We start from the raw sequence: 26,366 nt of genomic DNA, 5'->3' as shown, positions 1-26,366 counted from the left end.
ACGGCAGAAAAAACAGAGCAAAAAGGGAGGACTGAAAATAAATTAATTCACATCAGTTAATATTTTTGAAAAAATAATGTGTACTAAGCACTAATTTCAGGGCAATGTTCACACTTGGGCGTCAGCAATGGGTGAAAAGTGAAGCAACCAAAAGACTGAAAGGTTAAAGAAGTCAGAAAAAAGGGATGCAGAGAGTTTCAAGCAGCAGGGCAACAGTCACATAAAGAGATCAAGAAGGATAATCACTAAGAGAAGGCTGCTGGGTTTGGGGAAAGATCATGGTTGACTTTTCAGAGAGCAACGCCTGTAGGAAGCGACAGGAGTGGAAACCAATCTAAAAGGGACTAAGAAATAACTGGGTTAAAAGGTAGCGGATGGAGCATATCTAGATTATTTTTCTAAACTCTCACTGCCACACACTCTCTCTTCCACTCCCTCCTCCCTCTCGCTCTCTAAATGCTGGGAAGACTTGAGTGCTTTGGTTGGCAGAGGAGGCATTAGTGGAGCAACACTGAAGGTGCAAAGGAGGCAGATGATTATCAGCAGATCAAGGCCAAAAGGAAGGAGGCCTTATTCTTGACTAAGTGGACGGGGATCACTTACTCAGAGCCACAGTCAAAGAAAAAGGAAGGTAAATAGAGACTGTGCGTCGGAGAGCAGAGAGAAGCCGGAGACGCTCACAGTGGAGGGCAGCTGAGTCTTCTGCAGACAGTGGATGAGATCACAGGCTGCAGGTGAGGGGACATACCTGAACATTCACTTACGACTTGAATGGTATAAAAAGAGTCGGAAGAAATGCAGGAGACATAAGTTATATAAAATTTTCAGCTCCTTTTAGGATTGGTGTTCTATAAATCTAATGTTGTTGGTCTCTCAAGGAATTAACGTTCAAGTTAAAAAATGTTAACACTGCTGTTTTATATTTATATAGTACTTTATATTGATCGTTCATATTTGATTTTCTATAAAAGCACTTGAAAGAAACAGAGTAGGTATTAGCATTTCTACTTTACAGATGAGGAAACTGAAGCATAAAGATACTATCTTCCAACAAGTTGAACACTATACCTATCTCATAGGACCACCATAAAATGAACTGTTTTCAAAGCCATTCATTCAAGGTACCTCCAAGGTCTAATTTTCATGCACAATACCCCCAAAACAAAAATATTGTCCAAATGAAAGAAAAGGAAGAAAAAGAGTAAAAGTACAGATGTGGTTGGGCTGCTGATTTAAGGCATATGAATTTCCAGCACTAACATACTGTCATGCTAAATTAAGGTAAAGCACCCACCATCTGCCTTCATTACTCATAATTTAGAGCAGAAGCCACAATACTTGGTGCAAGGAGGACTTTTCTACCATTACAGAGTTGCCCATTATTAGAAAATTGGTACACTTATAGTTTCATGGCACACTCCAAATCACTGAGAGAGAAAGAGAAAGAAAAACATAGTTATGGTGGCTCCAAGGTGGAGACTATCCCAAGTGATAAATTAAAACAAACAATCGTACCTGCCTATTACAGACAGGAAAGGCATTCTACTATAGAGAAAACAAGACATACAAACAAAACACAGACACTAAACTATCAACAATGTGAGTAAAACCTGAATTTCTTAAGAGTCTTGGTTCATTGCAATACTTTGAAATTTTATACTGATGTTCTACAGTAAAATACTTTCAATTATTAAGAGATTTAATCTGATAATTGGAAGTTTTTGACAAAGCAGAAACAAAAGGAACCATTGACCTGGGGAACCCCTGTGGTTTTTTACTGGGGTCCTAAAGCGCTGCTTCTAATACTATATACGCACTAAAGTCTACAACTTTTCAACTTTTAGAAAACTTAGTAAGAATAACTCACTTTAATTCCACTCACTTGACATTCACTGATTTCTTGTTTAGTCATTTTTAAAAACACTGATTTCTTATTCTGGGTTGCACTTAGCGTCAATTTCCAAAGCTCCTTTATTTTAAATACATCTTAAATTTTTTTTGTAATTTAACACAAGTAGGAAATGAGATGATATCAAATTCACTATGTGTTAAGTTTTTATGAGAGGTCAAATTAATAAACCTAAAAATTTCTAAGATTTTTATGTGAATTTTTGAAAAATAGAAACCTCAGATTATACACTATAGATAGACACAAGTTTTAAATATAAATTCAAGTTTAAAATAGGTTTTACTCTACGCAAGAATATTTAAAATAAGGTGAGACAAATACTAGCCAGGTTTTAAGGTGTTTGTTCTTTACTCTTTTTTTTAATATGCTTGTTCTTTAACAATAAATCCCTGGATGGGGGAGGGCAATGACCTACTTCAATGAATTCATTTTCATCCTTGGCTACTCAGATGACTTATTAAAGAAATCCAAGTTGATAGAACAAATAAATGAAAAAAATATTAGGTTAAAAAGAAACTGAATTCAACAAAAGACAAGGTGTAACTGTATTTTCAACATATGCAATAATAGAGTTTATTTATAAAAACTACTGCATTTGAAGCCTAGCATCCACATGACCCATTTACAGGAAGGAAGTAATAATCATAGGTATTAGATTCGAATTTTATATTAGTAACTACATTTTTGCAATTTATACTTTTGTTTTTTGCTGCTAAGCAGACAAGTTTCAGTGTTACAAATATTATAACAAGCATTATCCTTCTATTACACAAGCGGTTCTTGCATTTCTTTTTAAATACACGGCTATTGCATTCTTATTAACTAGTTAAAGAATGTATACACTTTAATTAAACCTTTTAAAATATTCTATTATCAAAAATGCCAAATGATTTTAAAAAGCATATTACTCTAGATTTCTGATGAAGCAGGTGCATTTATATTCCTTTGCTCAATACTATTTCTGTGACATCCTTTTACTCCCCCTTTGACAAAAGCCTCCTTGTCACATGCTAGCCAAGAACAAAAAAGGCCATACTCTTAACACTGAGCTCTCGAATTTCAGTAACAAAGGACAGGTTCAAAAAAGTTTCTAACTTCCCGGCAGGGTTGAGTTATAAAGGAAGTGATTATCAGAAAAAATAAAATAAAACCACAGGTGTGGATGAATGAAGATGGTGTTTATTTTAGATGTCAGTGACAATGTTAAATTCCTTTCTTAGTTTCTTGATTGTCAACAAAATACTCAATTTCAGAAATATTTACTCTTAATTTGGAAAAGGCTCTAAGAATATTTACTTCCAATTATAAGAAATGTGTAATCTCTTACCTTGGTGACTTTTCTGGATTCAGATTCACTTTCAGATTCTGACTCTGACTCAGAATCTGAAGAACTTTCTTCCACTGAACTGGACTCGGCATTGGAAGAATCTGAAGTTTTAGATTTTTCATTTTCCTTCTTCTCATCTTTAGAATCACTATGCATAATAAAAATTTTTGAAATATCAACTTTAAATACTATATATAAACAAGTCTAAGTAGTTTACAAAACCAAATGGCAAACATCGCCATTTGTCCATCTTGCCTATGCATCAGAACCTTTCCTAGAAGTGCATTTCACCGAGAATCATTTCCTCTTTCGGATACATAAAGACAATAAAAATGGTTTTAAAATTCTAGAACATATTAATGAAATAATAATAAAGTAGTATTAGCCATAACCAAATAGATCAGAACGCACTCAAAACGAACACCACATCACATACTTCAAATGCAAAAGTCATAAAATACCACTAAATGATATCATAAGTAGAAAATAATTAATAATTAAATGTTTGAGTTACCAGGAATATACATTAGGTGCTAAGAGCAACAACTGCAAAGACACCTAGGCAGATTTTAAAATGCTGTCTCAAAAATACTAAATGTTCATTAATAAATTTAAATATTTATAAATCTACTTTTGCTAAAATAGACTTGCATTTTACAGATTTTTATGTCCCAGAAAACTACTTAACATGTGTTCCCAAATGTGACCCTTAAACATATTATATGAGAAAATGTTAACCAGCTCAAAAGAGAATTCTTTGAATGTACTGTCTTACTAAAAATGTAAGATAATCAACATAAACTTTAAAATACCAAGCGATCACACCTAAGTGCTGACGCCGTGTGTAACTCACCCCTCATTCAACAAATATTTACTGGTTGCCCACCAAGTGCTGGCACTACGTTAGGTGCTGAGGATAACACTGGCTGTGAGACACAGATGATCTCCACAGGCCTCCCTCACAGAGTCGACAGTGCCCGGGAGGGCACAGGGAAGGAAGGTGGCAGGGACAGTAAAGTATGGTTAAGGAATAAATTATAAAGTACAGTGTGTCATGAGAACATCTGGAGGAGCATCTAAACAAATGTACCAAGGTTGGGGATGCTTCCTGGAGGAAGAGACACCAAGTCGGGAAACAGGAATAAGGCAGGCAGAAGGGCGGGGGGAGGGTCTCCAAGGGGAAGGAATAACACGTTGAGACAGCCAGAGGAGATGCCTGGTGGCCTTTTCTCAAAACTGAAGGTTCAGTTCTCTTTACCATGTGTGTGTGTGTATACGTGCGTGCATGTGTCTCTGTGCGTGTGTCCTGTTCTAAGAATCTATCTTGTGCCAGGCAGTGTCAGGCACTTCATAGCAATTATCTAATTTATCTAATGTTCCAACATAGTCTTACTGGGTGCATTATTATCCTATAGTATTCAGGAAAGTTAAGGAACTTGCTCAAGGACACACAGTCAGGAGGGGCAGAATTGGAATTTGAATTCAAGTCTGTCCTACTCAAAAGATCAGATTTTCCCACTACACCATACTGTCTCCCTTCAAAGGAAAATACTTCGGAGTACAAAACTCAATTTAGTCATAAACAGTTACGATTTCTAAGGGGTGCTTTTAAAGATACTTAAAGCTCCTTGGACTTTTAAAAAATTATCATACAGTTATACCAGCAAAGTTTAAAAAAAACTCTGATAGGCAGAAAAAAATGGGGGGAGGGAGAATGGAGAGGCAAGGGAAGAATCGATATTTCCTAGAATTGATTTTTGTGGAGGAAATACGATTGCTGTTTATTAAAGATGGAGTCATGGTAACATCTCAGAGCACATGCAATTATATTTGATGACACAAAAATATGCCGTCGTTCTTTTCCCTAGCAAAGAATGGCAATTTATTATCCCCAATTCAGCAGTTAAAACATGTACTTAAAAACATAAGGTTTAGAATGTATCTGAGATTCCCTTTGGTGTAATAAACAATTCTTTTCAATTCAAACAGGGGTAAAGAGAAAAGTCCACTTCTGAAGAAAAACAATAATGAAACTAATACATGATTATAAATTTCCAGCATACGGACTTTTGCCATCTGAAAGGATATGCAGCGCACTGAACAAAACCTTCCCTCCCTAGAAATAAGATGCTTTTTATAAACTATGTAATCATAGATATTCTGATATGAAACCAGAAGTTTAATTTCTCTCAAAGAAAAGGTTATTACAAACCAAGTAACTCCTCTGCTGCAACAAGTAAACGATTCTGAGTATATTTAACTTCTAGCTTTCAAGATAAGATTTTAAAGGTAAAAGTGTTATTTTGTTATGTATCACTCAATTTTGATGGGTAATTACTGTTTACCTTACTGCTTAGAGTTTCAGATGTTAATCTAATGAAAAGAATTTACTGGTAACTAGCTTTTTAACTTTGCAATGATGAAAAGCCTGTATTAATTTAACCTACAGATTTCATTTGTTCTGAACAGGAAAAACAATATAAATCACTTTTAAAATCATTAAATCCTGACTTAAATTAATAAAGTCATAATTAGGGCATTATGCTGTGTTTGTTATGGAAGTGGCAGGGCGAGCTGCTTTAATTACTGTCTGTAATAAAAGGAGCAGAGAGCGTACGGCGCCCCATCAGTGCTGTCAGCCACGACTGAGCTGGGCTGCAAGCTCATCAAGGGAGCGGGCAGCAGGCTCCCGGGGAAAGGGCCATCATGTCTGCAGAGGCCACTCACTGACAGCAGCAGGGGAAACAGACTCAGACAATCCAAGGTATTAGCCCCAATTACTCAGGATTTTAATGACACTTTAATACACGATAATGTTGTTGATAATGGGAGATCTTAAAAAGCGCTAACACGTAGATATCTCGTGACCGTCTTCCTTCACAGCTCTTGACTCTAATATTTGAATCATAATCTTTTTAATATAACATTATTTAGAAAAATCAATTGTCTTAGTTACATAATGGCAAAGTGTTGAAGGATTTAATTTTAGCCCTCAGCAAAATTGCTACAAAAGGTAATTAAGTGTTTCATACCTACTGCTTGATCACTTAACTCAGCCTTCCAAGGTTACACCAATTTTCAAAATGTAACTCCAAGATTTGTTCAAGTTCAAAACGAAAACTAAGCATTAGAAGTAGGAGAATAACATGAACTAGTATTTTAAATTAATTTTACAAGATTTAATACCTGTTTAGGAAAAAATACACACTTTTTCTCACTCACTCTATGAATTAAAGGGAACGTTAGCTTGGGGGAAAATATCACAGAATATTTACCGAAGGAAATTCTGACAAAAGAGTTTACCCTTTTCCTTTGGTTTTGGAGTTCCTCTTGGCCACTCTTCTGTTTTCCGTGTCTGACTGACGTCCACTCTCACTCTCGGGCTCGCTGGAGGAGTCCTCGCTGCTGTCCTCACTGCTGTCCCCTTCCTCGTCCTCTTCTCCACTTTCACTTCCAGATTCGCTACCTGAAAAGTATAACCAGATGCTCTTCACTTTATAGCCATTTAATTCTACAGAAGGACACAAGCAATGTCAGTATCCACCACAAATGAACCAGGTGCTGAGTTCTAGTTCAGTGGACCCCGTTACTCAACATCTTCTCCGTCTGCGCTCTGGCACTCAGGCCTCGGCAGCCCCGGGGTAGGGGGCGCGGAGGGACTCCCGAGGACAGAGGAGGCACCCGGATAACGAATGAGTAGGCAAAAGTAAAGGAAAGATGACCCAAGTAACCCAAATTTGAGAGAATCTCGCTTTTCAAACCCATAAGAATCTAGCTATGGCCAAAACTGCTTTAAGAATGACATAAGGATGATGTAAGGATAAAGAAATAATTTTTAATTCCTCTACTGAAAATGGGAAATCTTATTTAGAAAAGAGGAAGGCAACAGTCAAATCTTCTTAGGAACAAATTTTGAAAGGGAAATGACTCATTCAAATCATCTCCAAAAATTTCTAAAGTCAAAGGCAATAAGCAAAATTAACAATTAAAAAATTATTACTTATTTTAGCTGGTATAGGAGTTTTCCATAGGTCAAAGAGATGATAAAGTTACATTGAGGAGTTATACATTTAAATGTTTCATGTAGAAATTATGTGGGGCCAGCCCCGTGGCTGAGTGGGTCCAGTTCACTTCAGATACCACTATTTAAATTTTCAAGTTAGTAAAATCCTTGAGGAAATTTGTTTATTCTCAAAAAGACCTGCTCACTGGGAAAACCATCTCATAACTTCTATTGAGAAAAGCTATCTTCCTCTGCGCTCCTGCCACATGACGCACTGCTGCACGTACTCAGAGAACCCATCAACTCTTCATGGTAATGCAATATTTCAAATACATCCTGAAAAAGCTTAGCCTACGAACAGGCATGAGTTCACGCATAAATGGGATAGAGACAAATATCCACATGGTACACTTGTAACTGTACAAACAGATCTTTCTCAATGGTCTACAATAGTTCTGAAATTCCATATTTTTTAGCATTAACTCTCTGGATTGAAGTATTTTCTCCACTTTTCACCCTATTCCTTCAGAAGTTAATGCAGTGCAGTTTAATCTATCAGATACTGAAAACGAAGATTTTGATAGGAGAAACAGGTAAACATGAATTACCTAAGGTAGAGGACCAAGTAACGGTCAAGGGCCCTGGCTCCCCAGGAATGAAAGTTTTAAAAGAAAGAGATTCATTTGATCTTGGGTCAGAGATGGATCTATTAGGTTAACTGTTAATCAGAGTGCTTGAAAGTGACTCCAATACGCTTTTCATTAAGGAAATCACTCACAGAATGTTGGTACTGAAGGGACCTAAAGAGCACCTAACTCTACCCCTCCACTGATCAGATGCAGAGAAAGGAAAGCGCCTTGTTCAACCTGCATAGCTCAAACCCAGCATTTCTACATCCCTCCCAGTTAGCATTCTTCTCACTGTATATGGTAGCCCTCAATCTTTTCCGTTCTGTGTTTCTTTATAATATCCGAGAGATTTATTAATTTTAGCTTTCTCTCTATAAGGGTTCATGTAGAAATAGAAGAGTATAAAATAGATGAGGAACAGATTGCTCAATGTTTAAAATAAACTTCACATTTTTACAAAACAAAGTTACTTTTTTTTTTTTAACAGGGAAAGATTCACCCTGAGCTAACAATTGTTGGCAATCTTCCTCTTTTTTTAACTCCCCAAAGCCCCAGCGCATGGTTGTATATCCTAGTTCTAAGCCCTTCTGGTTTTTCCATGCGAGCCTCAACCACAGCATGGCGACGACCAGACAGGTGTTGTGGTTCCACACCAGGGAAATGAACTCAGGCCACCGAAGCGGCGAAAGCGCCCAACTTTAACCACTAGGCCATCAGGGCTGGCTCAAAACAAAGTTACTTTAAAGGCCCCACTAAAGGCTTATCAAATGTAAACCCACGTTTTTTAATACACTAATGAATATAACAGGCAGTGTGGGTTAGAATTCAGAAAGGCATGACTTCCAACTCTAACGTTTATTAGCTGTGTTCAAGAGGCAATTCCAAATGAGAAGGGATTAGACATTACTTTGAAAACTAATCGGTGACATGTAAATGAAAAGGACTATTATAATAGTACAAAATTTATTTAAACCCACTTGTTGAATATTATGAACTAGGTCTCATCGTTTTGCTGGAGGCATAACATGTAAGCTATAGTGACCAATGTTTTCCAATAAATTATAAACCCACCACTGTCACTGCTGCTGTCAGAAGAGTCCTCTTCCTCCTCAGACTCAGAGTAAAATTTCTTAGTAGGATTCTCATTCTTTGCTTTTCCTGCTGGAGTCCATTCTTTTGCCTGTTTAAAAAAAAATCGTAAAAATGTAAATATAAACAAATTCTGATGAAGGGATTCCGTCTTCTGGAAAACTCACTCAGAATACACTGTGAACCCAGAAGAAAGTTTAAGGCCTCAAGAGAGAAGGCAGGGCCGGCCCAGTGGCGCAGCAGTTAAGTTTGCGTGTTTCGCTTCTCGGTGGTCCAGGGTTCGCTGGTTCGGATCCCGGGTGTGGACATGGCACCGCTTGGCAGCCATGCTGTGGTAGGCATCCCACGTATAGAGCAGAGGAAGATGGGTATGGATTTTAGCTCAAGGCCAGTCTTCCTCAGCAAAAAGAGGAAGATTGGCAGCTGTTAGCTCAAGGCTAATCTTCCTCAAAAAAAAGAGAGAAGGCAACTGTCTGAAGTCCTGGCATTCGGGCTGAGTCCCCTTCACTCCCAAATAGAGGGACACAAACACTCAGAGCCTATTACGTTAAATCAACAACCTCGTAATACACACAATTTTAAACACTTTTGTATTTGTTGGTCTATAGAAGATTTAAACTGAAATAATAGAGTCTAGAAGAAGTGAGGGCAATTAGAGGTAGACAATAACAGCAATCAGAAATGCACATTCACAGCTGAGGTAAAAGAAAAATACTGAAGTAAAAGAAAAAAAGAAAATAGTTAGAGTAGGATGAAATAACCCTAACCATTTCAACAGCCTAACCCCTTGGGTAATCCTTGACTTCTCTCTTTCTGTCCTGACCCAAACCTCTAATGCATCAAGAAAGCCTTCAGCCACCTTGGTCCTTTACCTCCTTGGTCAGGGCCATCTTGCTCCTGGATTACTGCCCGTTTCCTAACTGGTTTCTTGCTTCTCTCCCACCCCTCAGCCCCACTCCAAGTGTGCTCAACACAGCAACTGGAATGATTCTACTGGAAACAAAGTCTGATCGAGCCCCTCTTTGGTTGGAACCTGCAACAGCTCCCCATTTCACTCAGAGAACAAGCCCAAGTCCTTACCAGTCTGCTGCTCCGCCCACCTTGACCCTGCCTCCCCGGGGCCTCCCCGGCCTCCCCCATGCCTCTCCGGCCTCCTGCTGCCGCTCTCCCTCCTGCCCCCTGCTCCAGCCACTCGGTACTGTTCCTTCAAACCCCCCAGGCGTGCTCCCACCTTAGGGCCCTCTCCCAGGTGTTCCCACTCCCCACACTGTCCCCCAGAGGACGGCATGGCTCACTCCCTCACTTCCTTCAAGTCCACACAGCGTCACCTCAGGGAGACCATTCTATTTAAATTCCAACCTCCCATGCCGGGCACTTTTGATCCTGCTTTGCTCTAATCTTGTTTTTCATCACAGCACTTGTTACTTTGTAACATACTATATAATTCATATACTTATTTTCAGTGTCAGTCTGTCTCTGCCAGAAGGTCAGCTTCCGGAGAGCAGGAATTTTTAAAGATTTTGTACACTCATCTATCTCAAGAGTGTCTGGCACAATAATTACCAGTTGTGTGAATAGCTCCTTAAAGACTTTAATACAGTGTATTAAAGTAAAATAAATTGTAGTAAAGTGTATTAATACAGTGTATTAAAGTAAAATAAATTGTTTTCATAATGGTGACCTGACTCACCAAGAAAAAATTAAATCCTGTTTCATATATTCTCTTTTAAAGGGAGGGAAAGGTACACTTTTTAAAAGGTCACAAATGGTTGACTCATGTAGTTATCACACTGTTAACTGAGTTTCTGCTGCATGCCCGCTTGCTGGAGGACACATTTGTTGTAAAGGAATTTACCGCATGACGGAGGTTCTTACTCAAGAATGGTTCTCAGCACGGGATGCACGTCAGAATCTCCTGAGAATATTTTTTAAAATACAAATACAAACAATAAAAATACTAATACTAAAAAGATAATGCCTGGGATTCCCCTCCTAAGATTCTGATTTAATTGGTGTGGTGCAGGCCTGACATAGGTTTGTTTTGTTTAAAGATCTCCACGATTACAGTGTGCAGCTAGGGTTGAAAACCACCGGTCTAGAGGGCTTCAGGGCTTAATGTATGTTGCTTAAGAAGATAAGCTTCAGTAACCTGGAAAATTGCTATCTAGACAATAATATAAAAATGAGTAAAAGTTAGGTGAATATATTTGAATAAGATACTTACATAAGATCAGCAGGACTGCTTTCCTTTTATATAAATTTTAAATGCTCTGCCCTCCAAATATGAATAAAGCTAGTATTCTATAAACCAAGTTCTCTTATATTTAGTAGATACTGAAGTTCATATTTTTCTTACATCTAAACAAATATATTTTTCTGACGTCTGATAAAAACTATGTCAGATGACTGCACGGAAATAATTACTTAACCACACTATGGCTTTCAGAGTAACTAACACTAAATCAATAAGGAAAATTAGGCTTCTATGTTCAAAGGGGCAAATTCTCTTGACATGGCCATGGACTCTATTCATGGAGTTTTAGGTTTCAAAAGGCAAAGACTAACAATAAAAATATTTTAATTTTTGTTATGGTCTTTTATCACTATGATAATTACATAATTCTAAACAAAAGAATAACAGGGCAACGAAGAGGAAAAGAATAGTGAAACACTAATTTGAAAGCTCCTATGAGGGAGAAAATATTGATAGTAGATGTGTTTATAAAGCAAAATACCCTTGCTATGCAAAAGATAGTCTTTCTGCATCTGAGGAGAAAAGGATTTTCTAAAACTAAGCAAAAAAGATTCTAAAGGATCTCCAAAACTTATTGCTATCATAATATAAACACACATTATATCTGATATCCTGGAAATGGTAGTGTGTAATTCAAAGTGACTTCTAGTGTCAATATGACCAGGTTTCCTGTTGTTTTGATTAAAATATCAGATTATCTGGGGCTGGCCCCGTTGCCGAGTGGTTAAGTTCGCGCGCTCCGCTGCAGGCGGCCCAGTGTTTCGTTAGTTTGAATCCTGGGCGCGGACATGGCACTGCTCATCAGACCACGCTGAGGCAGCGTCCCACATGCCACAACTAGAAGAACCCACAACGAAGAATACACAACTATGTACCGGGGGGCTTTGGGGAGAAAAAGGAAAAAATAAAATCTTAAAAAAAAAAAAAAAAAATGTTAAAATATCAGATTATCTAAACCAAGGCCATTTTTCTTACTAAGTTATATTTCATAGTAATGAGATGGGACCCTGTAAGATCACTTTATAGTAAAATTAGGATAACACAGTGTATTATGTACATGAAACACATTAATGTGACTTTGGAGGGGGGTGAGGTACAGGGAGAGGCCAGAAAGGCTGTATGAACACGACTTTCTGCACTGTTGAAGATGCATTAGATAATAAAACTATGTACATTATTTTTATATTTAATTGTATCTCTTATGGTATAATTCTAAGCCAGTATGTCCAGAGACCAATAGATTGAAATTATTTTCTGCATGGCATCAATGGATAGTGACAGTTTTCCTCAACTGGGTTCCATCAGTTATAATTATTCTCCATAATAAGTTAACAATTATTAATTTCCAGAAGGTAGTCAGCAAAATGAAAAAGAAATCAATTTGTCTCTGTTGAACTAGACAGGTGAAATGAACATAAGAAAATAGGTTATTTAAGTACTGTCCCTATAAGGTAGTTAATGCTTAAAAGAGCACATGAAAATGGAAGAAGCCAGCCAGCCAACCAATCTATCAGCCAATATAAGGGTACTGCTGAGAACAAATTAAATTGCGTAGCATTGCTCTCAATTTCTGAGAAGATAAACTATTTTTATTTTATGTCTTTTGGTGGAATGGGGCAGCAAGGAGGAGGGGTAGGGTGGACGTGGTGGGAGGATAAAAGGATGGTTCTACTGGGGCCAAAACATTATGTACCCAATAATGAAAAAGGACGGAACCATAAAAACAACCAACAGGCATAATAAGAAATTAGGAGAGAGAGTACATCTGGGGAAAGAATCACAACAAAGAACATTCTCTTTGTATTCCAGCATCTGACCAAAAGTTCCACAAACAAGCCAATCTTTTTGAAGAGTACTTAAGAGTATGTAGATTTGAGCGAAAATCAACAAAATTATTTGCAAGGAGAAAGAGATATGCGATTAGTTTTAATAACTTTCACATTTTAAAAAATCATCTCTAAATAGAGATAATTTGTCACAACATGAAAATGATGGTGCTGAGTACTAAGGATAGTGCAGATCTGCAAGCAAGCTCAAACTTCCTCTCCTCATGTCCATAACAAAACGCAATAACAAAGAGCACGAACAACGGATTCAGACAGATCTGGTGTTGGAATCCGAGTTCCATCACCTACTAGCTGTGTGACCTTGGGCAATTTACTCAGGTTCTCTGAACCTCAGCTTCCTTATCTGCAAAATGGGAATAACAGTAACTATCACTTATAATCATTATGAGGTTTAAACAAGACAATGTTTGAGAAGCATTATCAAAGTACACTGCCAGAGTTTGCTAAATGAAGCCATTCGTTAGTTATTATTGCTTCCGGCCATGCTCCAAAAGCCAGGATAAGTTTGAGCAGTTAGGAGAAACATATTTCTTAAGAGGATCAAATTACATGGCTACGCCCATTATAGAAATTCTTCTATTTAAAGTAATAAAGATTTTCTTCCATTGTATATGGAAAAGCTAATAGGCAAGGAGGTTAACTGACTTTCCCATGGGAATTAGTGGTAAAGAACTCTGGTTATCTGGATCCTAGTTCAATATCTCTTTTCTACCAAAAAAGCATCCAGAATGTAATATCTAATTGTTTTTTTAATTAATTCTATTTAAAAAAGTACTGAATATATTTCACATAATCAATCTCTAAAGACAATCAGAAGACCCCTCTCAACTTTTCTTGTTGATATACTACTTCTCTGGATTTATATAGAGTTTTCTGTTTTTAATGTGAAAGCAATGTAGTATTCATTTTAATTGTGACCCTGTCTAAGGACATTTTTGGTAGACAATGCTCCCTATTTATGTGTAGCCTTCACTTAAAACAGGTCCACCAGAAAATCCAGAAGAACACTTTGTACGGTTTTTCTGGAAAAGAACAGCAAAAATTACATAGAAAAATATTGACAGGAAGCTTACAAATCTCTAAATGTAATAGAAAAAGCTCAATCCTATGAAACTAAGTACCCTAGAAATTGAATCTACACAGATAGAAATGCAGTACCACAAATGTGGGTGGCACCGATGCAGAGAATTCAATTCTCTATTTCCTTGAAGCAAAGGAACAGTACACGTCCAATGGCATAGTAATACTACAATGTTTAGTTCCCATAATAGTGAGACACATCCAACACATTACATTTAGAAATACCGGAACAATTTTCAATTCTCAATCTTCCAAAAAAGGTTTTATATTAAACAATAGTTGTTCTAGAATCTCCCACGGCTTGACAAAATTAATTTCAGAAAGGTCAACTTACCAAGTCTATCACTTCTACATTTCGCACTGACGGGTCGGGCGCCACCTCTGGCCAATTAGATAACTCCAGGTACCCAGCAGCTTTAGCGTTGAGAGTATGCGATAAAGTGCCAAGCTGGAAATGATCCCTATCTATTAAAATGGAGGAAAATATAAAACAAACAATATGCGTCGTACGTAACAGAGAACAACCCTCATCAGAGCTCGAGGTAATTGGCACATCGCCTCAAATGTCAAGGAATAAATATAAACTAGGAAGCTCTTCATAGGTCAAAAAACTGATTTCAGTCCATAGATTACAATAATCTCCCCATAATGGTCAATAAAAAAGCTAATCAGTCAGTGTGTTTAGAGGTGTTGCTTTGAAATGTAGCTTCTCTAAAAATTACTTTACTGTGAATATTAAGAATGACAGCACAGTTAAACAATCCATATACATGTCTTGGCACAAACACAGCCAGAATTTTAATAGTTTTACTACAAAATTGAACTGCTTTTTATTGGTTTACAACAATTAAACAAGAAACGACATGAAAACTAAGGTATATAATCATTCGATTTCAACTATACTGGTTACTTGTTAAGCTGATAAAATAATTACTCCTTTTAAAAAGCTGGTAAAAATAAGTCAATTTCCATTTGTGAAAAACAAAATCAAACATAAAGGGATATTTTTATGAAATAATTCTTTCTAAAAAGTTTGTGTTAGTGTATATATAATATTTAATTGATAACAACTATTAAGATGAATTACATTCCTTGTTAAATACAGCTATCTATTTAAAAGAGAAATGAAGTCAACGTCTGAGAACAACACAGTTTTTATTTATTGTTCAGCTAAACTGCTTAGGGAGAACAAAAATAAAATCAAAAGATTGAAATTATTTAGGTAAATAAGGTCTATAAAAATATACACTTTAATATAAAGCTTGCTCTGGAGAATGGATGAATGAGTAGAAAGCACACACTGATATATTTATATACGCTAATCATTTATATTTTCTAAGAGATAAATTTTAAACATGTCAGGAATGGGACATATTGTCATAATTTTTTAGATAACATATATTTTGCAGTTATATTCTGATAATAATACCTTTAAAAGGAGACTCCAGCAGTGGTGCGGGTTTTTGTGCTAGGAATATTTTTTTGGCATATTTACTTAGAGCTCCACTCTTCTCATTCGGAACAATAAGCTGCCTAATAAATCTTGTACGGTCTCTGATGTCGTAGTTTTGATCATACTTGCCGAGATTTAATATGTACTGGGTAAGCAATTTTGTCTGTTGGAAAAAAACAGAACAAGATGAGAATACAGTTATTTATGATTATTGATAACTCTGGATAAACATATTTAAAGAGGTAATAAAAATGAATGGTTATGTCAAACAAATGTTGTTCCATAGGGAATATGCATTTCTAACGCTGCAAATGGAATTTTGAAGCCAAAGCACATGTCCTCTTCAGTATTGGGGAGGTGAATGCTGAGCACTGAGAAGCAGCCATGTGCTAGATTATTAAACTGCTGGAGTGGAAAGAAAGGCATCATTAAAAAAATAATCATATATGGCAAACCCGCTGAAGGGTCTACGTGAGAATAATGAATGTGGAAATACAACTAAAAACATGGCACTCAAAACTTAATCGGAAAAATATGCAGGACATCAAAACATCAGAGAGTATTAGGCGGCTGGCAAGCGGCTTCTCCTGAGGTGTGCTTTATGAAGAGATACTGTCCCTGGCATAAGCAGAGTGTGCACTCTGACTGCACTCCGTTACTTCACCCTGAATTATGACCCATTAAAGCAGACACATGAATCACTGAACTGGATTACTGCAAATTATTTGCAGTGCATTTAGCTGTTACTTTTTCATAAAAGCAAGCTGCTGATGCCCTCTAAAAACTAGGATAAAAGACTCCATCCATTTTTTTTTCCCATGCTGCTTATAGCCTCTAGTAATATTGGTCATTTATTTATTTATGTAAGGGAACAACTTATTATAGTAGCTTTTACACTGTAATAAGATTTTCTAAGTCAATTTTTAAATGTACTACATTAACATATATTGAGATAATTTTAATAATAATTAAACTAAAATTGAAATGTTAACAAAATATGTTTGTATTTTAAACTCCAGTTATTTTATTGAAAAAGCACAATTTTAATTTAGAAGGTTAACACATACAACTATAAATTAAATAGGATTCATAATATACGGAATAAAATAAATATCTACATTAGAACATTTTATAGACATTGAAACGGATACAAAATGAAATCAATCAATTCAGGCAGAGCCAAAGGCAATTCTAGAACAATAAGTCAAAGTACAGGAACGGTGTGGTCAACTCTTTTACAATAATAATTGGCTAAGATAATTGATTTGCATAGAAAGCAACCTTCTTTCAATAACAAAGTATTTAAAAAGCATTAACCTAGTTGGAATAAAGTAGAACTACAAAAACCTAAGTGAAAATGTTAACAGAACTATTCTGAATTTGGTTAACAACTGCTATTCACTAATTACTAGACTACACTAGTTCAACTACACATAAGGAAAATCTTTCGATTCATTTTTAAAGATAATTAGCAAAATATTTACCAAATGAGGAATAGAGTTTAAAAGGAAGTGTGGTATACCGGACTGCGTAACTAACTTGCTGGGATAACCTGGGAAATACACCTAACTATTATTTTTCTCAAATGCAGAGTGAGAATTGACAACTAGCTTAATTCTAAAGCCCACTTGAGTGCTGAGATTTAGAATATGCAACTTGGGCCGGCCTGATGGCCCAGCCGTTAAGTTCACACGCTCTGCTTCTCAGCAGCCTGGTGTTCACTGGTTCGGAACCCGGGTGTGGACATGGCACCACTTGGCAAGTCATGCTGTGCAAGGCGTCCTACATATAAAGTAGAGGAAGATGGGCACGGATGTTAGCTCAGGGCCAGTCTTCCTCAGCAAAAAGAGGAGGATTGGCAGCAGATGTTACCTCAGGGCTAATCCTCCTAAAAAAAAAATAAATAAATAAAAATAATAATAAAAAAAGTTTGATTATAGAATATGCAACTAAATTAAATCAGAGAAAGAAAATGTCTCCTCATTGCAGTGATTTTTTTTTTGAGCTAGTGAAGGGATACATTTTGCTTATATTTTTGAACCCCAAAATTACTTTTTAGGAAATTAAACTATTTCAATATATTAACAGACACTATTGAGAGTGAGATAGGGAATAATTAAAAGTATGTAATTTTTAAAATATGCATTTATTGACTGTAAAGTTTGTTTTATTATATTGGTCAGCCTATAAAAATTCTACTAAAAATATTTTTTCAAAAATAAAACTTTTTCTAAAAGATAAAAACATATCTGTACACAATGATGCATTAGAAACATAAGCAGAAAATTCACTGCACATTCACATACTGCAATCAGTTTCTTGGCTGTACCTGTCACTAATACCAAGTCATTGGTATTTCCTAAAGAATGTATTCTTACATGGTCTTATTATTTTGAAGGGTTTTATTAAAAAAATAAGATTGTCTATAATCTTCTTCAAAATTTTAATTATGATCAATAATTATGAAATTGTTGACATTTTCAGCTTACTCTTCTCTATAGATCATACTTTTTTTTTTTTAAAGATTGGCATGTGAGCTAACAATTGTTGCCAATCTTTTTTTTTATTTTTCTCCCCAAAGCCCCTCAGCACACAGCTGTAGACTCCAGCTGTGAGTGCCTCTGGCTGTGCTATGTGTAACGCTGCCTCAGCATGGCCTGATGAGCGGTGCCATGTCTGCGCCCAGGATCTGAACCAGCGAAACCCTGGGCCACCGAAGTGGAGCGCGTGAACTTAACCATGGGCCATGGGGCTGGCCCCAAACATACTATTTTTAATGGAGAAAACACCCTCTTTACAGTACTGAACAATCTGATGAGCGCAGAGAAAATTCTGTGGAATGAAGGATATTCTCAATCCTTTTAGGTTGAAATCTGTAAATATTTCAAGCCCAGATATTTAACTTTTCCCCCTCCATTCAATTTTCCCCATTCAATGACACTTCGATAATTATTTTATGGGACAAACTTTAAAATAATTCTCTACTCATACTTTTTTTTGAATATTTCACCAAATTTAGAAACTGCAAAATCAACTGTCTTCTCAATTTCATTTCATTCTAATATAAAATATAAACTTAACCAATTAAAAATAGGAGCTCCATCAAAAAAAGTCTTCACAATAGCTGAGATACTGCAAATGACAGAACTTCTAAAATAAATCTTGAGCTCGCAGCACTTAATTTGTTCAGTTCTTCCCTTGTTTTTATAAGGATAAATTTCAATGTCTTCCAGTTTGCAAGATTCGTTTCCAAGAACTGCTTATGCGCAGAAATTTTCAAAAGCTGAAGGTTTTGGCACTCTACTTGGTGAACATTTTAAAGATTTCCAAATGATTTTGAATAAAAATCTAGCCAATATGCAGAAGGTTCTTTTACTCCCTTCTACTCCCATCCCCCTGGCAAAAAAAAAAAAAAACACCAACATAGGGGACTTACGTTAATTTACAAAGCAGTTTTTCAAAAAATCACATTTCTAAAACCCTGTTGGTAACATGCAGCAAAGAGTGTTGTGTACAAGAGAGCACGCCATCATGCTGAAGTATGTTTTTTCAATATAGTTTCATCACAAGAATTCAGCAGTTCAGTTAAACTATAGATATCAAATATCAGTAAATTTGACCATTACAGTTTTATTTGAATTGGTAGAACAAGCAGTGTAGGTTTGCATGCACCACAACCAGTTCCCAAAATATTTGTTCTATAGTTTTCTTAATTTAATAAGAACATTGATTTTTCCATGACAACATCCTTTTGGCAAAAACAAGTAATTTTACCTTTCATGTTGGGCTCTTAAGTTTACTACAGCATTTATAGCATTTTTGACAGAATAAACTTCCAAAAGCTTTACTTTGATTCCATTTACAGGGCTGACAGAACAAATGTGCAAAAGCTTTGAGTGAGAAAAGTCAAACTATTATTGGAATTAATTGATTTTCTATTTGAAAAATCAGCATTGTTTAGGTCCTTTTTCTGCTAATGGAGCCAATACGTTAACAGATATTGCCTCATTTTTCAGATATGCGAAAGAAAACTTGGAATAAAAAATGAACGAAGTTAATTTAAAGCAGTTATTTGATCTAAATGAGATCACATTTCAGAGAAAGATGCAAACATCTTCTGCACCTGTGTATATTTCACTGTCATCTTGAGGCACAGGCTTCTTTAAAAAACTCCTAACTTTCTAAACAGATGCTGACCCATTTTCAGCAGATTTTCGCACGTCTTCTGCTGTTGCGTGGTCAGTGACAGCACTACAACTCTCACGGGGGATGGTAAATGTTGATAAACATTTTGTGCATGTTAAGAACTGAGGCAGAAATTCAGTACTTCATCCTTCACTAAATATACGCTTTCATTTTTAAGGATTTATTGCTGCTGAGTTTATAACAAAATAAAAAGAGAACTGCCAAATAATAAAATAAATAGGTTTTAGGTTTACACTACACAATAAATGACAAAGCTCCTGTAGCGAGTGTTCTGACCACTCTCTTTCATGATCCATAGCAGGACTGTTTTGTCTCTCACTCCTGCACATAGCTCACCTACAACCAACCTCTAACCTCCCATGTGTTCCTCTGAGTCCATCCACTGACAGCCCCATCCACCGAGGCTTCACACAGGCCACGGCACAGCTCGCTGATACATCAAGTTGCCAGCACACGAAACACTTAAACACTTATCTCACCACCACTGGAAAGGCAAAGGAGTTAGCTTTTCCCAACTGCCTTGTGAGATCACACTTCATTTTACCAGCACACACCCTGCATGCTGCTCTGAAAGGGAGAATATAGATGACGCTGCATCTCAAAAAAGTTGGAGAAAGAAAGACAAAGTCTTTCCGATTTAAATGCTTCACATATTAAAATGAAACCTCTGCTGACTACACTTGTGTGTTAAACGCCCCTAGCAAAACCACGGCAGAGGTCAGACGCACAATGTGGAGGCCTACAAACTTACTGTGTCTTGTTTTAATGAGACCATTAATGACACTACTTCACTAAAAATGAAAAATTTGGGACAAATCCTAAACAGGATGGGACACTGAGACAAAAGACATAAATTAGATCTGTCCTACACAACAGTTATGAAGAAAGTAGACAATGGTCAAGTAAACAATATGGCGTTTTAATATGGTCAAAGGCTCAACTTTAGACCAGAGGGGACATAAAACAGTACTTCTAAATTGGCTTTATTCATAAAATTATACAAGATGAGCAAAGAGAATAACACAATTGTACTGTTATTAAGAGAAAATTCAATATCTTATATATAGCTATTTATTAAATTTTGATTTCAGGTTAATTTTCCTGCTTAGATTTAAGGAATCATTACTGGCACCAACTGATAGCTAATGCTGTCCAGATACTATTTACACCACTTATACTCTCTTCAGATTGACTCTAAGTCATTGTGATATAGGAAAAATGAATTTAGGGGAATGCTATATAAAAATTTAGGAATTCATTATGTAAAAAAAGTCTCAAAATATGAGCATCATACTTTCACCTAAATACTCCAACAAGTAATAAGCGAGTAAATATTTGCTCAAACAATAGCTTTCTTCAAATAGTTAATGTCAGCACAAAATAATAAAAAAGGTCTTTTAAAGTACAGTCGTAAAATCAGCTTAGATATACTTTTAGTTGAAGGAATATAAACAAGTATACAGAATTCAGCACTTAGCATAGCAAAGAATAATATTGGTGCCATACAGTGGTCACTTTTAAAGAGCAAGATCCAGGCAAATGTGTTTGGTAAATGAAGGAAAGTTACACAGGATTCCTAACTTATGTCAGAGGCAAATCGAAGCAGGACTAGTGTGCCATCTCATCATTTCATCACTTCACGACTGAACAGGATTCTTTATGTGACTTGGAGGGAATCTCATGAATTGAACAGTATCCATATTTTTGTCAACCTGAAAAGTTTTCTGTAAGTTCTTCCTCTATATGTTATACTTACTTGAGGTTTTTAATGCCAAGAAAAATACCCAAGAAAGGGGTAGAGGTTTCACTCACAGAGCCTGAACCCTGTTTGCTAAGTCACATTGAAGGGGCTGGAGGCGGGGATAGATTTCTCCAAAGTCTCGAATCACAGGGCGAGACAGAATCTGCTTTTAACTTCAGGGAGGATTCCCAAAACATCACTATGATTTAGAAAACTTGTCACTAAGAATCAGAAAGTCTAAAACATGATACAAAGAAAATACAAGTACTAAAGATACTCATGAAATACTTTCTTTGCTAACAGTGGAAAAGTAGAAGCCAGTCTCACAGAAAATGAGACAGTTAATTAAAAGGAAGGAATTATATCTACATGTGTCAATATTTTAAAAACACAGTATTACGTGAAAAAACTAAGTTGCAAAACTATACATAGAGTATCTACTTATTCAAAATTTCAAAGTCCACAGAACAATAACATACACTATATATGGATACATACTCATATAATAACAGTCTAAGACAAGAAAACTGCACCAGGCTGACCTGGGTTGTATAGGAATAGCCAAACACACCCACATCAACATCTGCCTCATGTCACCACACAAGTAATGGGCCACAGTCAGCCACATGTGGTGGTACAACTTTCCATCCGACTGCAGACTAACTCTCCTTCCACCACTTAACTCACAAATACAACCTTTCCAACACCCATTTCCACCAGCAAACCTCAGGTCTTTTTCAAGGTAAAGAGCTATAGTCATTTTAGTTTGTATGTATTTCTTAACCACTTAACGTGTAATATTGTGCTCCTGTTTTTATTAGGTTCTTTCTCTTTTTTGTTTTAATGTGTCACCAATGAAGTTTTTGAGTGCTGTGCCTCTAGATCCATTTTTCTAATAATCCCTGTAGTTTTTACTGTGCAATTTTGTAAAGCACAATGACTTTTTAGAACATATTTGTTGTATTACAAAGAACTGACTATATTATCATAATTCCTATTTTACAGATGAGGAAACTGAGTCTTGGATGAGTTATATAATTTGTCCAAAAGCATGGAGCTAGTAAGTGGCAAGACAGGATTTGATGACAGCATTAAAATGTGGAGAATACATAATATTAAAGTAGACAAGATGCTGATTTTTCAGGTACTGTATTTTTCAGTTCTAGAACTTACATTTGATTGTTTTTTACAGTCTCTATTTCTCTGCTGAGAGTTATCTTTTCCTTCATTGTGAGTATATTTTCCTTTATATCACCGACCAGTTATAAAAGCTGCTTCAAAATGTTTGCCTGCAAATTCCAATATCTGGGTCATCTCAGGGTTGATTTCTATTGGTTTTTTTTTCTTGAAATTGATCATACTTTCCTCCTCTTCTTTTTTATTATGGTAAAATATACATAAAACTTACCAGTTTAACCATTTTTAAGTGTGCAGTTCAGTGGCATTAAGTATATTCAGTGTTGTGCAACCATCGCCACCATACACCTCCAGAAATATTTGTATCTTCACAAATCAAAACTCTATAGACATTAAACAATAACTCTCATTCTGGTTCTTGTTAGGTAGAGTAATCCTGAATTGTATCTTGGACATTATGAATGTTATATTGTAGAGACCCTGGACATTGTTATACTCTTTAAAAGAGTATTGATTTTTGTTTGTTTGTTTTAGCAGGCAATTAACTTGGCTGGGATCAAAGTGCAAACTCTGTCTCTTTGGCGGTCAAATTTGAGTTCAGCTCCATTATTCTTAGCTGTGCTGCTCTGAATCCATTATGTGCATGTCTGGGTCAGGGGTCAGCCAGAGACTTGGGCAGAGTTCTTCACAGATTTTGAGGCTCCTCCACTCTGGTTCTCTCATTTCTAGAATTCTTCCTAACTTTCCAATATCTGTGGTTTTCTTGAACTACGTTCTCTATTTTCTCAGGCCAGAAGGACTTTGGGTTTGCTTTTGGAGTTTTAGCCTCCATGCATAGTGCAAATTGTAGCCTGTCATCAGGATAAAAGCCAGAAAAGTGGGGAAATTTATTCTGTGCCCCTCCCGTCTTCCAACTGTCAATTCCTGGTTTTCTTTACTCTTCTGAGAATTCAGGTAGTTATTTATTGTATTTTTCCAGAGTTTATAGTTGTTCTCTATGGGAGAGTCAGTCCAGTAGGAGCAAACTTGACCGTACCAAAACAGACTGTTGACGAAGTTTTTCACTCTTTTTTATACCAGGTAAAAACATTTTAAGGTATTAAAGAAGTTTATTATTCAATTATTCCTCAAGCATACAAATGAACACAATGTGCTAAATCTTATAAAAATCAACACAGACATTTTCTATAACTAAATAATCAATAAACATTCTGGAAATGCTCACTGAAGTGTCTAGACCACAGGGAAGTCAGACCTACAAAAAAAATCAGGACTTCATGGCAAACCAGTCCCTGAACACTGGCTTAGTCTCCCTAGTTTAGTTTTAAAGATGGTAAAATAAATAAGTACAGAAGACAATTTTTTACATTTAGCTCAAAGGAATCATTGTCTCATATCCAATGGGGACGAACCACACAACTTAAAAATGCTGTCAAGTTAATGGTGCTAGAAATTTTTTTTTTTTTTTTTTTTGGTGAGGTAGATTGGCCCTGAGCTAATATCTGTTGCCAATCTTCCTTTTTTCTTCCCACTTGAGGAAGATTCTCACTAAGTTAACATCTGTGCCAGTTTTCCCCTATTTTGTGTGTGGGACACTGCCACAGCATGGCTTGAGAAGTGGTGTGGAGCTCTGTACCCGGGGTCCAAACCAGCGAACCCTGGGGCGCTGAAACAGAGCACATGACCTTAACTATCATGTCACCAGGCCAGCCCCTAGAAATCATTCTTTCATGCTAATCTTCACTTATCAATTCTCTCAAACTCCTTTTCTTGAGAAATGAGAAACTGGAGAACAGAGCACAGCTCGACAGGACACCTTCATTTATCTGTTTTTATATTTAATCATTTAAAAACTAGTTAGTAAAAATATATGTGAAAATTTGGTATATTTTCTAAATATCACTGTTTTCACCAGCTGATGGCAGAGTCTATTGTGGTTATCTAGAAATATCATTCTAAAATGTAAAATAGAATACTTCAGAAGCTGAGTTCCAAAACTTCAATTAATGCTACCATTCAAGAAAAAAATATCTACACGCAAACTATGTTGTCTTCAAATACACCAGATAAAAAGACATGGACTACATTCTACAATTTCTGAACAGCGTACAACACTCCATTACTGGGTACTGACAGCTACAAAGAGGAGGGCCAAAGTAGAGCCTTCACTTAGCTTTGTAAGACGTAACTCTTTCAGTCTTGATTAACATTAATTTTGCATTACTTTTCTTTTTAATAATCTATAAGATAGAGTTACAGTGGCCAAACCAGACAGGAAGTCATAACAATCATAATATTCTAGGTGTTATACTGACTTTCGTAATAACACATGGATTTACTGAACACAGGGAGTGTGAAGCTATAACAGTTTTTATCAAAAAATAAACTCAACAGCAAACAGGTTCCCTTTCTTTCACTGAGTTTTTACAAAATAACTCATCACGTTAAGAAATCTATATGACACTTGAAAATGATTAACTGATTCCGTTCAAAGACTGACTTAAAATGTAAAGATAAAATCTAAATATAGAAATACGCTCAAGATATTCACAATTATTTGGTACATTTTGTACACCAATCAGCAAAAGTTACAACAATACAACTCATGTCACAATTAGGGATGAAGACAATCCCCAACCATACAGAGGTGAATCTGAGGAGTCAGCCTGAAGATTGTGAATGGCCAATATCAGCTCACTAGAGAATGAGTGTCCTATGGGTAGGCAGAGAAGGCAGAAAGAAAGACACAGAGAGAGACATACAGTAAACACAAAAAGAGAGAGAAGAACACTGATGGGAGAGGAAAGAGAGAATGACAGACACCCACATCAGACTCTGGTGGTGGTGTGTGTGTGAGAGACAGACAGAGAGAGAGGAGGGGTGAAGGATGTTAGAAAGATACTAGGCAGAGAGAATTTTGGGGAGGAGGGAGACAAAAACAGAGACAGAGAGAGGGAAACAGAGAAAAAACATCCACAGAGGCAAAGTGAGAGTCAGAGAGAAAGGAAAAATTAGAGAGACAAACACAGGACACAGACCACAAAGCCTACTAAGAGGCCCGGCTGCAAATGAGCAAGAAGCTTCGCCAGTCTCACTGATCAGGGTGAGTGCTCCACTCGTGGAGAAGAGCAATTCAGATCCAGGAAGAAGGATGGGCAAGCCCATATTTTATACATGGAGGTGATTCTACATACCTCACACACAGAGGTGATTCCTCTTACCAACGGTTCCTCGAAGAGTCAACTGACTTACAAAACGAATATTCTAAACTGCAATCTGGTAAATTACACCACTGCTAAAAAATATTTAACTGTTTCCCTTCACCTGGAGAACAAGGTCCATAGCACCTGCCACTCCAGGTCCTGGCCTTGCCTACCTTTGCAGACTCAGCTTTAAATTTCTTGAAGGCACCGAGCTGTTTCATGACTGACCCTCTGCTCTCCTCTTTCCTTATTCTATATAGCATTCCACTCCTTCCAAGCCCTTAGTCAAGAGTCTTATCCTTTATGAAACTTTCTCTGATCTCTCACCTTCTTCTACTTCAGACTTTCAATAATTCTTTCCTCCGGAGTTCCACTATATCTCAGTACTTCTATTACAGCACTTAACATATACTATTTCATTTTTTATCTGTTTTTCTCCCCTGCCAGACTAGAATGGCATCTCCTTGCACCCCTAATGCATGAAGAGG

The 26,366-nt window shown here is 36.5% G+C and overlaps 1 protein-coding gene across 9 annotated transcripts in view; it reads right to left on the bottom strand.

Annotated features, from left to right (window-relative positions):
- Nucleotides 1-26,366, bottom strand: part of AP3B1 (adaptor related protein complex 3 subunit beta 1) — a 230,528-nt gene that overhangs the window by 79,515 nt on the left and 124,647 nt on the right. For all 9 annotated transcript variants that reach the window (XM_044777972.2, XM_044777965.2, XM_044777964.2 and 6 more), the window contains 5 exons: nt 15,568-15,754; nt 14,473-14,603; nt 8,940-9,048; nt 6,540-6,702; nt 3,237-3,384 (listed from right to left, as the gene is read on the bottom strand). In XM_044777972.2, coding sequence (XP_044633907.2) covers nt 3,237-3,384; nt 6,540-6,702; nt 8,940-9,048; nt 14,473-14,603; nt 15,568-15,754 — 738 coding nt within the window. The remainder of the gene's footprint in view (nt 1-3,236; nt 3,385-6,539; nt 6,703-8,939; nt 9,049-14,472; nt 14,604-15,567; nt 15,755-26,366) is intronic.

The sequence above is a fragment of the Equus asinus genome, chromosome 9 (assembly GCF_041296235.1).
Source record: "Equus asinus isolate D_3611 breed Donkey chromosome 9, EquAss-T2T_v2, whole genome shotgun sequence".
Classification (NCBI taxonomy): Eukaryota; Metazoa; Chordata; class Mammalia; order Perissodactyla; family Equidae; genus Equus; species Equus asinus.
Note: the sequence above shows the minus strand (reverse complement) of the source record. Positions and strands in the feature narration are given on the sequence as shown.